At 35.3% G+C, this 13,435-nt stretch overlaps 3 protein-coding genes across 8 annotated transcripts in view; 2 read left to right on the forward strand and 1 right to left on the reverse strand.

Annotated features, from left to right (window-relative positions):
* The window catches only part of cap2 (cyclase associated actin cytoskeleton regulatory protein 2), a 37,694-nt gene extending 34,430 nt beyond the window's left edge, over window positions 1-3,264 (forward strand). For all 3 annotated transcript variants that reach the window (XM_051873383.1, XM_051873384.1, XM_051873385.1), the window contains 4 exons: window positions 339-462; window positions 559-641; window positions 1,143-1,286; window positions 1,796-3,264. In XM_051873383.1, the coding sequence (XP_051729343.1) occupies window positions 339-462; window positions 559-641; window positions 1,143-1,286; window positions 1,796-1,879 (435 nt within the window). In that variant the 3' untranslated portion in view covers window positions 1,880-3,264. The remainder of the gene's footprint in view (window positions 1-338; window positions 463-558; window positions 642-1,142; window positions 1,287-1,795) is intronic.
* A 1,738-nt stretch (window positions 3,265-5,002) lies between these two features.
* On the reverse strand, window positions 5,003-8,076 carry LOC127501355 (aurora kinase A and ninein-interacting protein). Its single transcript, XM_051873300.1, is given in 4 exon segments — window positions 5,003-5,617; window positions 5,619-6,076; window positions 7,493-7,646; window positions 7,763-8,076. Coding segments are annotated over 4 exon segments (1,056 nt in total). The 5' UTR covers window positions 7,850-8,076; the 3' UTR covers window positions 5,003-5,260.
* A 311-nt stretch (window positions 8,077-8,387) lies between these two features.
* vps28 (VPS28 subunit of ESCRT-I) lies at window positions 8,388-12,627 on the forward strand. Of its 4 annotated transcripts, none has more exons than XM_051873301.1 (10): window positions 8,388-8,457; window positions 8,861-8,906; window positions 9,012-9,040; window positions 9,127-9,164; window positions 9,310-9,399; window positions 9,615-9,720; window positions 10,421-10,522; window positions 10,791-10,844; window positions 10,949-11,040; window positions 11,684-12,627. In XM_051873301.1, exons 2-10 carry the CDS (start codon window positions 8,867-8,869, stop codon window positions 11,802-11,804), a joined length of 672 nt encoding a protein of 223 aa, XP_051729261.1. In that variant the 5' UTR covers window positions 8,388-8,457; window positions 8,861-8,866; the 3' UTR covers window positions 11,805-12,627. The 4 variants fall into 4 exon arrangements, with proteins under 4 accessions (XP_051729261.1, XP_051729262.1, XP_051729263.1 ...); XM_051873302.1 differs by having other exon boundaries at window positions 8,457-8,480; XM_051873303.1 differs by lacking the exon at window positions 8,388-8,457 and adding an exon at window positions 8,494-8,700.
* Window positions 12,628-13,435: the final 808 nt, after the last annotated feature.

Genomic DNA, 13,435 nt, shown 5'->3' on the forward strand with positions numbered 1-13,435 from the left:
TATATTATTATAATTATTATTATAAATTATAATAGTAATAAAAAAATTAGTATTACTATTATACCATTTTCTCAGTAGAAATATATTTAGCAGAGCCTAAACATTTTATATAAAAGTGGCACAGGACACATTTGAAAGTGGACGAGATTCATCAAGCCGTGGATCATCAAAAAATAATGATTATCTCCCAAAAAGTGTGTTGGATGAATGTAGAAATGTATTAAAATGGTGACACTCATAATCCAGCCTCGCGTTCCCTGCGCGTATAGAGATATTCTGTAGCTGTAGCGTCACCACACGTGTGTTCAGTGGATCTGTTGTGTGTATGTGGCCTACAGGAGTACCAGGATCAGTCTCGTGACCTGCTGATAGAGGAGACGGAGCTCAGACAGGTGGTGTATGTCTTCAGCTGTAACAGCTCCACACTCCAGATCAAAGGCAAAGTCAACTCCATCATAGTGGGTAAGAGGAGCTCCTCCAAACACCAGCTGCTCTCATTCAGTAACGTTATCTTCTCCTCACACACCACGCCTGGGTAATGTGTGTCTCTCCTCGCAGATAACTGTAAGAAGCTCGGACTCGTGTTTGACAATGCGGTGGGAATCGTTGAGATCATCAACTCCAGAGACGTTCAACTTCAGGTTAGATGGAAACAGCATAAGTTACAGGCTGAAGTGAGAGTGATCCAAACTCAGGGTTGTTACTGTATAATAATGCATGTGCGTGAATTATGGTCATAACTGCGAGAATCAGTCAAACTATGAATGTTAAATAGCGTTGTGTTTTGCATATGTTGATTTTTGAAGTTCAAAATTCTAGTGTTATAAATATAAATTTATATTTTTGTTCAGCGAATATATAATCATAAATGTTTCTTGAGCATCAAATCAGAATGATTTCTGAAGGATCATGTGACACTGAAGACTGGAGTAATGATGCTGAAAATTCAGCTTTGATCACAGAAATAAATTACACTTTACTATATATTCACATAGAAAACAGCTGATTTACATTGAAATAATATTTCACAATTTTATTGTTTTTACTGTATCAAATAAATGCAGACTTGGACTACAGATTGAGCTGCTCGATTGTGTCGCCTTATGAACAACACATAATATAACTTGTTTTTGGTCTCTCAGGTAATGGGAAAAGTTCCTACAATTTCCATTAACAAGACCGAGGGCTGCCATGTCTACTTGAGCAAGGATTCACTCGACTGTGAGATTGTCAGTGCCAAGAGCTCAGAGATGAACATCCTGGTTCCTGAGGGAGAAGATGATTATGTGAGTGTGTTTGCACTGGAAATATCTTACACCTACCATTTACAAAGCCTGGGCTCTACTAAAATGAATGTTGATTATTTTCCTCATATTCTCCATTGTTGCAGCTCCTCTCTTCCCAGTCTGTCAGTAACGCTCTGTTTAGTTCCTGTCTCTATGAAGCCCCTCCTTCTGAAAAGCACAATGTGCTCTGATTGGCCGGCTGGAGCAGTGTGTTGTGATTGGCGTTTGGGAAATGTCCCGCCCCTTACCATAACCGCCAGTTTCAACACACTACTAACTAACTCAACCAGGCCCCGCCCCTTTATTCTGCATATGAATTATTTAAATGAGGAATATTGTGAAGAAAACTCAAGATGGAGGCGTTTCAGGGAGCTCAGAAACACTGACACTGATATAGAGAAGAACTCCCAGCTTTTTCTAAACAAAGATTTAAAAAGTACAAGTATAATATGTTGAAATTATTGTTAATGCTTCATTATTTGACTAATATCTTCTCACATATTCAACAGAGGGAGTTTCCAGTTCCAGAGCAGTTTAAAACGGTTTGGGACGGATCCAGTCTGGTGACAGAGCCCACAAAGATTGCTGGTTGATTCTTTTCCAGCTCGTCATCTCTTTCCTCCTACCCAGAATTCTTCATGCACTTTCACTGGATCGCTCTGTTAGCTCAAACGTCAGAATTCATACATTGTGAGTTGTAGTTTTAGGGTCAGAAAAGTCAGTTTAAGAGCAAAATATAAACAAACAAGTTCCATTTCCCCACACCGCTTTAAACAAATCACTGTTAGATATTTTACTCCTTAAATTAAGCAGCAATAAAAATGCATTATTATTATTATTACATATTATGTATTACATAAATTATTATACAGCATTATGTGTGAATATGGGAATTTTTCAGTCAACGACTCAAAGTACTAAAACTAAAACAGTAAAAAAAAAAAAACAATTTTGTTGCATGAAATAAAATAAAATATATTTAAAAAAAGTCAGCTAGTTGCCAATTTCTTATTTTCACTTAGTTTAACTTTATGTACTAAAATATTACTAAAATATATTAATAAAACTATATAGACAAAAAAATTACTAACAGAAAATAAAAAATAACTAATTCAAAATATTAATAAAACCTATAATAGTATTTGAATTATACTAAAATAACACTTTGATCATTTTTTTTCTCTAATTTTAATCAATTTATTAATGTTTAATTTTTTTTTTTGTCTTTTAAATCATATAGTACTTTGTGTTGGTGTCATAAATTCTCATGTTTAGTAATATAGATCAAATATTTTTCAGTATATTCAGCTGTAACTCGTCTTTATACCGGTCCTCTGTGTTTTGCGGCGTCACACGTGACATTTCCTACCGTTTACAGATCCCAGTTTCAATTCATTTCATTTTTCTTCTGCAAAAAACATGTTTATTTGGCAACATTAACATGTGCAATCATGGGTCAATCAAATCTCTTTTTGTTTTACGAGTGCGATGATAACTGGTCTTTGTTCTGCAAATGAATGAGTGCCTTTGGGGATATTTTTATAAGGTTTTATATTATTTTAATATAGTTCAAAATGACATTGCTTAATTTTAATCATAATCTCAGACCGTCTATTTCTGAAATGGACTCCTGTACGTCAGAAATGTTTGTATTGATGGGCACCATGTCGAACTTCATTTGTTCTAAATTGTTTCCTAGTTGGATCATAAATTTACATGCTTTAAATGTTTGTTCAACAGGCAGGTCATTTTGAATGTATGCCAACATGTGTTAATATGTAGCATTCTTCAGTCCTTAAAAGGGAATCATGGTACATTTGCTTGGTCAGTAAATGATCCACATTTAATAAACATAAAATGCACATTTATAAATGATGCATAAACACAGTAGAACGTGTACACTGTACTAAATCACACTGTACTTTACCAAAGTATTTTCACATGAATTTAATCAAATAAAGTAATTGTGCAACTGTTACACTGTTATTTGTATTTTTATCATCTCCTGAATAAACTTTAGTTGTTCTAGAGCAAGGGTTTTAAAGGGTTAGTCCACCCAAAAATGAAATTCTGTCATTAATTACTCACCCTCGTGTCGTTCCACATCCGTAAGACCTTCGCTCATCTTCAGAACACAAATTAAGATATTTTTGATGAAATCCAATGTCTCAGTGAGGCCTGCATTGACAGCAAGATCATTTACACTTTCAGATGGCCAGAAAGCTACTAAAGACATATTTAAAACAGTCATGTGACTGCAGTGGTTCAACCTTAATATTATGAAGCGACGAAAATACTTTTTGTGCGCCAAAAAAACAAAATAACGACTTTATTCAACAATATCTAGTGATGGGCGATTTTAAAACACTGCTTCATGAAGCTTTACGAATCTTTTGTTTCGAATCAGTGGTTTGGAGTGCCAAAGTCACGTGATTTCTGTGAACGAGGCTTCGTTACGTCATAAGTGTTTCGCAGTTTCAATAGTTCACGTGACTTTGGCAGTTTGATTCACGCTCCGAACCACTGATTCGAAGCAAAAGATTCGTAAAGCTTCATGAAGCGGTGATGTGAAATAGATATTGTTGAATAAAGTTATTTTGTTTTTTTTGGCGCACAAAAAGTATTCTCGTCTCTTCATAACATTAAGGTTGAACCACATGACTGTTTTAAATATGTCTTTAGTAGCTTTCTGGACATCTGAAAGTGTAAATTATCTCGCTGTCAATGCAGGCCTCACTGAGACATCGGATTTCATCAAAAATATCTTAATTTGTGTTCTGAAGATGAGCGAAGGTCTTACGGGTGTGGAACGACATGAGTAATTAATGACAGAAATTTCATTTTTGGGTGAACTAACCCTTTAAAAATGGCATCCGGGACCCAAAATATATTTTTAAAGCCGCCAGTCAAAATGTGCAGGTATTAATAATGCTTAAATTATTAAAGCATGTTCAGCATAATAATTTGATCACATTCACCAAATTTGATATTTCTACCTCATTCTGCTTTTCTAAAGAAATTGTGATTTTTAATTAGATTCTGATTATTTTATTGTATCTGCAAATAGTTTTTAATAACTATAAAGCCATGTTTAGTACAAGGGCACTATAAAAGACAATTGTTTAATTTTAATTTATTAATATTCGCACAGTATGTGTTTTTATACAGTCGAAACCAAAAATTACTCAGATATTTTTGATATATATTTTACTAGTGGGTTCAGGACACTATAGTTCATTTCTGTAAGTGAGGATAGCAAAATAAAGTAAACTGTGACATATTATACCCAAAAATTCTTCATACAGTGACTACCGGTAAAATTTGGAACCAAAAATTATTCAGACACTTTGACCTAAGTGTTATCTGACATAATTAAGATTAATATTTTCTGACACAGTTTAACTCTGAGATCTGAGATCATTTTTTAAAACTATATTAATGAATGAAATGTTCAAGGTGTCTGAATGAATTTTGGTTTGACTGTACCTGGAAAAATATATATAACTTCCTTTATATTTTAGGAAGAGGGTTTGAAATCTGAGAGACCTTAAGGTATTAATTATGAATGCATGAAAAAAGCATGAATTTGTCAGCACATGGCTCTTTAGTGAAACTCTTTCCAACATTAAACACAAACTTGGCAAACAAGAACAGAATGTGAAGTATTCACCTTCTCCATGCTGGTAATCTAAAGCAATACAAAACATAAATTCACCTAAAAGTGATAGAGCTTATGTTTATTAATGTGACACACCATTCAAAATATAGACAGTGAATGTAACTGCATGTCTTGCATGGCGCATTCTGCCATCTGCTGGCCAACAGGAGTCATTACATGATTTTTGGCTTTATTTGCTTTTAATGTAACTTAAATTTTCAAGTAATGTCATTGCTCATGTTTTCATCACTTAAAAAGCTTCAAAATAATAATAAAAAAAATTAAAATCCTGTGTTTTTGTGGTATTCTCATGTTTTTAATGCTTGATGACCATGTTTCCCTCTGAGTCCTGTGTGAAAAGCATCTCCTCCTCCTCCTCCTCCTCCTCTTCCTCCGTCACTACAGGAGCGTCAGACAGAGTATTGCTGTAATGCTTGTCTTTCAGCGGCTGCTGGTCACGATGAGCGATCACACAGAAACCCTCCGAGTCCTGCGTGAACAGGGCAGCCAGAGTTTCTCCAGCCGTCTCTGCGCTCGCACGCTTTTTGGGGGAAAGTGTGTGTTTCTCCTTCAACCTGCAGCCCTTAGCTGGACTGGAAGTTAGTTGGCGTTTAATAGGGGACGATGCAGGCCAGCTGTTCTCTTTTCCCATCCGTTTCACAGGTGACGCCTTTCGTTTTGCGCTCAGAAACTGCATAAGCACTCGATCTTCTGTGGTTTTCATTGACAGGTCTTGAGGTTAAGACAGAGCCTGTGGATTTCTGATCCATGTCTTTAGGACGAAGTTTCTGGGACGCCCTATGAAAGAAAGCCTGCGTTTCAGGAACTGTTTGATTTGGATACTCATTTACAGCTTCTTTATTCCAGTATTCTTGTGTCTCGAACACATTTTGGTCTGTGTAATGGGAAACATGTCTCCTTTTTTCAGGCGGTTCTTCTTCCTCCGACTCTCCGCATATTAAATGGAAGAAGCGCTGCTCTGCTGACGATCCTTCACAGTCTCTGTCCCAGTGCTGCGGGTCCACCTCAGATGATTGACAGGTTGAGTCTGTAGACGGCTCTGAAGTCCTGCTGTGTTTGCGTTTGGCTCCGGTGTGTGTCGATCCAGCGTGAGCCGCGCTCCGGTTCGGGTCTGAGCATAGAAATACCAGGAAAAGATGGGAATTTAACAGTTTATTATTACATTAAAGTGTTATTACTGTATCATTGAGATACTATTATAGTTTTTGTTATTATTTTGAATTCGTTTTTATTTTTATATTTTCCATTTTAATATTAGTTAAACTTTTAGTGATTTTGTTGTTTTTGTAATTTTTATAAGTTGTTTTTATAATTATGTCTGTAGTTTTTAAGATTTTTTTTATTTGTTTTAGTTATTTTAGTACATCAAGTTGAACTAAATGAAAATGAGAAATGTTTCAGGAACTAGCGAACTAAGTTAATTATATTTTAATTTTCAGTTAATTATAATAACTTGTATACACTCACAGACACATACTCAGATACTTACATTAACTCACACACACACATAGATATAAACACATACATACACACACTCTCATATACACGCACAGACACACAATCACACACTCTCTCTCCAACACAGACACACACAAACACTCACACACAAACACTCACATAAACGCACACACAAACACTAACACACACACACAGACACCCACACAGACCCACAGATATAAACACTCACACACACACACACACAGACTCACACAAACACATAGATATAAACACTCACACACACAAACACACACACACACACACACACTCACGCACCAACACAAACACACACACACTCTCACACAGACACACACACTCACACAAACACATAAATATAAACACACACACATAAATATAAACACTCTCTCTCTCTCTCTCTCTCTCTCTCTCTCTCACACACACACACACTCTCTCTCTCTCTCTCACACACACTCACACTGTTTGTGTGAGTGTGTGAGAGAGAAACTGTGTGTGTGTGAGAGAGAGAGAGAGACACTCTCTCTCTCTCTCTCTCTCACACACTCTCTCTCACACACTCACACAAACACACACAAACACACAAACACTCACACAAACACACTCACACACACACAAACACTCACATAAACACACACACTCTCAAACATACTCACACACATTCACACAAACACATAGAAATAAACACACACACACAGACACACACACACTCTCTCTCACACACACAAACAAACACTCACATACACACAGACAGACACACACACACACACACACACGGTTAGGGTTAAGATTTAATGTTAGTTGCATTTAATTATGTATAATTTATAGTTATTACCATAGTAACATCATTTAAATTATAATAAAGACCCTATAAAATAAAGTGTTACAAAAATAAAAATTAATAAACTCTATAGGCATATTACAAAACAAACTAATATCTATCTATCTATCTATCTATCTGTGTGTGTTAAATAATATTAATGGTTTATATTAAAGAGAAAAGTTCAGATACACATAATCTGTTACAGTATGAAACAGCTCTGGGATTTCTTACCTCTGGATTTGGGGGAAAAGAAGGATGATATGGTGCTTTGTCTCGTGACAGGCATGTCGAGTTTGGTCTGAGTGAAGCTCAGGTTCACTGCCACACCGTATCCTGATCTCGCGAGAGGATTCAGCAGTCTGGATATTGGACGGGTCAACTGTTTCTGAAGACATGAGAATATGAAAACTGAAAACACTTCTTAACCTGTAGTGTATTTTTGTAGGAAATATACTTAAATAACATAGACATGATATAATAGAACATATTAAATTATTTTACCTGCTGTTTCTTCTCTTTTAACTCTTTTGTGTCGAGCCATATCCCACACTCCTCCTCTTCAGCAGGTTTCACTTTAGTGCTCTTCATTGTTTACTAATCTCTCACACACTCAAATAATCAGACGCGGGTTATATGAGGAACAAATAGTTCGCTAACAACCTCATAATAAACTACGGTAATAATTGATAATGTTTAGAACATCATATTTCAGTTATTTTTAGATAAAGCTCCTCGAGATTCTCTGTCCACTGCAGCTTTAATCATTCCCGCGCGCGTATTCAAAGGGACTCTCGGGTTGCCAGGTATTCTCAAGAATCACCGGCACATCAGTTTGTTTTTATTAATAGCACTGGTTATAATAATAAAGGTGATTATCTATTATCACTATATAAAACAGTTATCAAACTATAAAGTAGTTACGGATTTAATAAACCGCGGTTTATTTACTATCGTGGAAATATTAAAGGGATTTGGCAACCCTTACCATGACGCGCTAGTTTTCCTCGAACGTTAAATTGAATAAATAATTATTAATTATTTATTTATTATTTATTCTATTTATTATTTAAATAGAATGTATATTCTTTGCATAAGCATATTTTTGTAATGATGAAAAAGACGAAATAATACAGGATGTTACGAAATCATCCGGCGACGTCACGTCAGTTTTCAACAGTGGTGACGTCAAAGCAAGGGTGAGTGGATTCTCCTTTTCCTGGTGCGTTTTTGCTAAGAAAAAACACTTTATTGTTTTAATAATATGTAATTTCCTAATCACATTAACGTTATATAGTTATATAAGGTGCGAATTAATGAAAGACAACGTCTTGTTTACACTTTCAGCGGGACGAAAGCTAAATCTTAGCTAGCTAGCATCGCTCAGGAAATAAACAAAACAAAATGAGCTCGTTAAATGTCTAAAATCTTAAGTTTGAATTGTAAGTTTGAATTGTATTTCTTTAGCCACGCCGCCTGAATGAGATCAGATCAGTACGTTTGATATACTTTCACTGTATATCATTCATTCCTTTGAGAAAAGCACCGAGTCGAGGCTAAACCAAACATAATGATCTTATTGTCTCTTTAATTGTTTTGTAGTTCATCATGTTTCATGGAATACCTGCTTCTGGAGTGATGGGAGGAGGTGAGTGAGAGAAAATGAGTCTCTAAAACAATCTGAGCATCTCATTCTTATTTTATTCTCTCTCATGTCAGATTTTACATCTCTGTTTTCCCTTTCCTTAACTAGCTCCTGCCAACAAGCCAGAACTGTATGAGGTAAATATGTAACATTGTGAACTATCTGTAATAATGCACTCATCTGTCAGTATTCATCTTTAAATGAGCGTCTTTGTCTGTTACAGGAAGTGAAATTGTACAAAAATGCCAGAGAAAGGGAAAAGTAAGTTAACTGACATCATATTGTTCAGCTGAGGCTATTTTAATTTGAGCTTCTTTATTTATTTGTCTTATTAATTTAAGATTGAGTAGAATGCTGATTTAGTGATTGGGTTGCATTTAATGTCCTTTTTATTTCGTTTTGAAAGGTATGACAACATGGCAGAGTTGTTTGCTGTGGTCAAAACACTCCAGGCGCTGGAAAAAGCTTACATTAAGGACTGCGTGACTCCAAACGAGTGAGTTTGTTTAGTTTGTGCAAAATGTCATGATTTAAGGTATGGTCACATTTACTGTAGTTCAGTGAATTTTCTCAGGCAAAATCCAGTCCTATCCATGCTATCAGGAATTTTGCAACAGACCATTGTTGCTTGTGAAATTTGGCTGATGTGACCCCACCTTTATTGATACAGTATCTGTCCACATATTATAAACATTTGCTTTGTTTTTGCAGATACACAGGAGCTTGCTCAAGATTGCTTGTCCAGTACAAGGCTGCTTTCAAACAAGTCCAGGGATCAGATGTGGGCTCCATCGATGACTTTTGTCGGAAATACAGGGTATAGCTTATTTTACTGAATATGGAAGCTTGTTTCCGCCATGAAATAAAAAAAACTTATATTAGACTTTTTTTTGTTTTCATAATTGCGTGATATAAAGTCAGAATTTCAAGTTATTGTCAGAATTGAGTGATATAAAGTCAGAATTGAGTGATATAAAGTCAGAATTGCGAGATATAAAGTCAGAATTGCGAGATATAAAGTCAGAATTGCGAGATATAAAGTCAGAATTGAGTGATATAAAGTCAGAATTGCGAGTTATAAAATCAGAATTGAGTAATATAAAGTCAGAATTGCGAGATATAAAGTCAGAATTGAGTGATATAAAGTCAGAATTGCGAGTTATAAAGTCAGAATTGCGAGATATAAAGTCAGAATTGTGTGATATAAAGTCAGAATTATCAGATAAAAGTCAGAATATTATACGCTTCAGTATTGGGAACATATTCACTATTAACTCCAACTTTTGCCTCAATTAACTCCTAATTTACTGCTTATTAATAGTTAGTAAGGTAGTTTTTGCAGTGTTTAAATTAAGGTATTGGTAGGATTAAGGGATGTAGAATAAGGCATTAATATGTGCTAATAAACAACCAAAATACTAGTAAAATGCAAGCTTAAACAACTAGTTCGAATTGAACACTAAAATAAAGTGTTACTGAATGTACTTTTTAATATTTTCCCCTCGTGTCTTTGGCAGCTGGACTGTCCGCTGGCTATGGAGAGGATCAAAGAGGATCGACCAATCACCATTAAGGATGACAAGGGCAACCTGAATCGCTGCATTGCAGACATTGTTTCTGTATGTATCTTTAACTCTTAATGCAGCCTTGAATGAATAGCTTTTCTCGAGTTAATGCCACATCGATTGAGCACAGAGGATTCCTTCTTATTCCAGCAGCTGCATTAAGTAGATTTATTTGCTCAGTCTAGAAGAAATTGTGCCAAATGTAATTTGTCACAGTGCTTCACTGTAGAGTATGTGGTGCATTGAGCTTCTGCTAAAATAAATACTTAGCATTTATAATAAGTGGCAAGATCTTTCAATCCTTGTGTTTTCTTCCATTCAGCTCTTTATCACAGTGATGGACAAACTTCGACTTGAGATTCGTGCCATGGATGAGGTAGTCATTTGATAGGCTACATCAGCTTAATTAGATTAACACAATGCTATTAAGTTTCCCTAATTTTAAGCTTTGATTAAATGAGTGAGAATATTGTTTTATAGATCCAGCCTGACCTGAGGGAGCTCATGGAGACCATGAACAGGATGAGCAACATGCCTCCAGATTCAGAGGCCAAAGACAAAGTCAGCCTCTGGTAAGCCTAGATTCATTTTAGGGATTAATACTTTTATTCAGCAAAGATGCATCAAATTAATCAAAAGCAACAGTAAAGACATTTATAATGTTACAAAGGATTTCTCTGTCAATTAAATTCATCAAATAATCCTGAAAAAATAGATATATTAGTTTCCACAAAAATATTATACACGTTGATAATGTTCAGAAATGTTTCTTGAGCAGCAAATCATCATATTAGAATGATTTTTGAAGGATCATGTGACACTGAAGACTGGAGTAATGATGCTGGAATAAATTACATTACAATATATTCAAATAAAAGTTGTTTTAAATTGTAATAAACTGTACTATTTATAAATAATTGCAGGCTTGGTGAGTAATAACAGATTAAAAAATGTTAAAAAAAAAAAAAATCATACTGACCCTAAACTTTTCAGTGGTAGCGTACATGATTCAAAATCCAATTTTTAACTTATAATCATTTATTTAGCCTTCAAGAATTTATACTTCAGCTGTATGTGATCAGTCACATTATAAATAAAATAGCTAAAATCAACTAGATGAAACTGCCTGAATCTAATCATAAAGTCTAAACTAAATGTTTGAGTATGTTTGCACTTTAACAGCAGCACTCACCGTCTCGTTGTTCTTCCTCACAGGTTAACCACGCTAAGCAGCATGTCTGCGTCTGATGAGCTGGATGACTCGCAGGTTCGCCAGATGTTGTTTGACCTGGAGTCCGCCTACAACGCCTTTAATCGTTTCTTGCACTCGTCTTAAATGCTCCTTCCCTTTCTGATCTTTTTCACCAGCTTTTTATCAAACACAGTGTTAAATTAACACTGCCAGTGTTTATATAATCCGTATGGATTATATAAACACTGACAATGTTAATTTAACACAGGGGGTTTTGCTCTGAACCTTCGTTTCACTTTCCCTATTTTGTCTCTGTCTCTTAAATGTTAGAATCTTTAGATTTCAATGTAAGAACCTCATATTCAGTTAGAGTACTGTTTACTAAGGCTTATGTTGTTTACTAATACAATTAGGATTATGTTCACAGATTTGTTCTCTTTCAAAAGCAGTAATTTTTTTTTTTTTAATATAAAAAGTTTTTTTCTATCACATGGTCTGAAAGTGTTTTCTAGAATGACCTGATCATTAGGTTGGCAATAGTGAATACAGGGAGGGCAGTATAGGGAGTATATTATAGGGAAAATATGCTGGCCTCTATTAATACATGTGTTAAATAACATGAATTGATCTCATAATATATTATAGAGCAAGGTTTGATACTGAATTCTCAGTACTGCATTTTATTTTAAATGTATAATACCTTTTCTCCTTTCTCCAGCTATTTTTTTTCCTCTCTCTCCAATATTTAAATGAGATTATTTTAATTGCACTCATTCATTTACAGTACTCTAACATTTGTTGGTTGATAAACTTGACTTTTATAACTGACCTTAATTAAGAACTTGGTGTACCCTTTCCTTGGCATGGTGTTGGTTTAGTTCACTTCATTATGTAATAAGTCATATTTATTAAATGACCATTGTAAATAAAATAGTTTTGAAATAAACCACATAACTTTCAAAAACAATCTGCCCATTTGTATGTGTGATGATGATGTGTACACATAATCATACTGAACCCTTTCCTTTGCTTGGACTATCTCCAAATAGTATAAATAAGATGGACGACACATCTTCACTATGAATGTGTGTAGTATGAATGTAATCTGGACACACTATATTCGCCATGTCATTACTGTCACGTGACCTACCAGCATCAGTTGCGTCGCTTCACTGCCATTCACAAATCCTCTCCCGTGACCTCATGGGATAGTAAAGTAAATGTCCAGCACACTTCAGAATCTGTTTGCTGAATTGGGCTTCTTTTACACTGCCGTGGGTTGAAGCGACCCCAAATAACATGATATTTAGCCTCTGGAATGAGAATTTTATCAGGGGAACCCGCCAAATATGTGGATTTTACCCCCTGGCATGCGATTTTTACCGTGGGACCCCCCCGGAAACACGATTGGGCTAGTTTTGTTGTGAAAACCTGGCAACCCTAATCAGAATCTCGTCAGAAGAAGTAGGTCATTTGTACTTTTTGCCTACTCTTTTATGAGTACTGTAAATTCAGACATATTTCTTTAGTCACATACTGCTTTTCGCCTAGTATATAGTAGGGAAGTATGCGATGCAGCCTGTGTTTTCATTGCCATCCGCTGTATAAAGCTTCTAGATCACTTATAATTTTCCACAGCTCATATTTTCTGGAGTTTTTTTGTCTGCTGAAAAGTCTTGGAAAGATATTTTTGAAGTGTCAATCCAAAAAACACATTAAATAACAGTACAACCCACTGAAGAGACGTATGACTATCCCTCACAGCCTCGCTTTCA

Source organism: Ctenopharyngodon idella, chromosome 19, assembly GCF_019924925.1.
Source record: "Ctenopharyngodon idella isolate HZGC_01 chromosome 19, HZGC01, whole genome shotgun sequence".
Taxonomy (NCBI): Eukaryota; Metazoa; Chordata; class Actinopteri; order Cypriniformes; family Xenocyprididae; genus Ctenopharyngodon; species Ctenopharyngodon idella.